The sequence below is a fragment of the Malurus melanocephalus genome, unplaced genomic scaffold, assembly GCF_030028575.1.
Source record: "Malurus melanocephalus ecotype Western Australia unplaced genomic scaffold, MMel_1.1 scaffold_1746, whole genome shotgun sequence".
NCBI lineage: Eukaryota > Metazoa > Chordata > Aves > Passeriformes > Maluridae > Malurus > Malurus melanocephalus.
In genome coordinates, this window is record NW_026624978.1 from 15,359 (window position 1) to 16,897 (window position 1,539).

The 1,539-nt window shown below is 45.6% G+C and overlaps 1 protein-coding gene across 1 annotated transcript in view; it reads left to right on the forward strand.

Annotated features, from left to right (window-relative positions):
- Positions 1-1,539, forward strand: part of LOC130587312 (synapsin-3-like) — a gene marked incomplete at its 3' end in the record, with an annotated part of 15,842 nt that overhangs the window by 11,039 nt on the left and 3,264 nt on the right. Inside the window, exon 4 of the mRNA XM_057388290.1 lies at positions 1,313-1,447. Coding sequence (XP_057244273.1) covers positions 1,313-1,447 — 135 coding nt within the window. The remainder of the gene's footprint in view (positions 1-1,312; positions 1,448-1,539) is intronic.

Sequence of the window (1,539 nt, forward strand, 5' to 3'; positions counted from 1 at the left end):
AATTTTCCAACATTTCCAGTGACATTTAATTTTCCTTTTTCCCCCTGGGCCAAGCAGGCCATGGATATAAACATCAACCCACTCTCTTAAAACTCTCTAGGTAGCTTTTCTAGTGTTCATAGAAGACACCCACAGAAATTAAATAAAGCCCAAAGAAATTAAATAAATTACTCTGCAAGAAAAGCACAGAACACAAACTCAGTGAACTCACCTCTCTGATTTCCTCTATTTAAATCTAAAAAAAGAGGGTGCAGAATTTTCCATTTCCCTCTGCACTGTACTCTGCAGCCGTGCCAGGGTGGAGTGCACTCCGATTGTTATCTGAGCGTGACTCAGTGCCTTTCTTGAGCAATCCAACCTTCAACTCTGCATTTCCAGGGATTTTCGTGTTTGCTTTAAAAATAAAAGCRAAATWAAATAAACTCTCCCAACCCTGATATTTTGGTACTGTTCTATTTACTGCAGTTGAATCTTAACTTCATCAGAGTACAGTTCTTCCTGTGGGATTTAGCTGATGTTTGTAAAGCACTTGATTTATGATGAACTGTTGAAAATCATGTTCAGGGCTGCTGTACAGCTGRGGGTCTCTGTGCTTTCGTTGTTATTGTTGTGAGGCCATTTCTCACCWCAAAGACCCTCTGACAGTTTGCCTTCCCCCATCCCCACAGTTTTGATTCCCACTTTTCCTCAGCAGAGTTGCAAAACTTGCTTGGGAAGCAATTGTACCACAGAATTATYAAGAACACAAGCAGAGAGCCAGTTTGTTTTCCTGCCCTTGGTGCTGGTTTGGTGACATCCAATTCATTAATTACACATCTGTGGTGTTTATTTCCCTTCTCAGGGTGCAGTGCTTTCTGCTCATTAATCCMAATGTTTCCTGGTTTCCTCCAGTCCTCGTTGCTCTCATCTCCCCAGGCTTTAGCACTTGTTTCTCTTTTCCTGTGGCCTTTTAATTGCAATGTCACCCCCAAATACTGTGAGACRATGCCAGAGAGACCCCATCCATCAGAGGCATCGTTTCAGGACACGTGAAGGGGAAAATTCCTATTTGGTTGATTTAGAAAGCCTGCAGCCTCCATAAATGCTGGCTGGGCTCCAGCTTGTGAAGGGAAGGAGGATGGAGAGTTGGGGGAAGCACGTGCTATTTCCAAAAAAACCCCAAGGTAAATCCCATACCTGGGAATGTTCCAGCATGAGGAGAGCGGTGACTGCAGATATCGGTGAGGATGAGGAGACACAAAAAGGTTCGTGTGAGAGGAGAGTGAAACACAACAGCAGAAAGCTCCTGACTAACTGTGCTTTCCTGGGACAGGTGATGGACAGCTCCATGCCCCTGATCGGGGAGCACGTGGAGGAGGACAGACAGCTCATTGCAGATCTGGTTGTTTCCAAAATGACCCAGCTGGTGCTCACTGCTGGATCCAGCCCGTCCCCACTGCGGCCCTGGGTAAGAGTCAACACAGTCCTGGTGACAAAGTGACCAAATCATCTCCTGAGGCTGTTCCTTTCCTCTCCTTGCCGTGTCACACATCTCAGAGA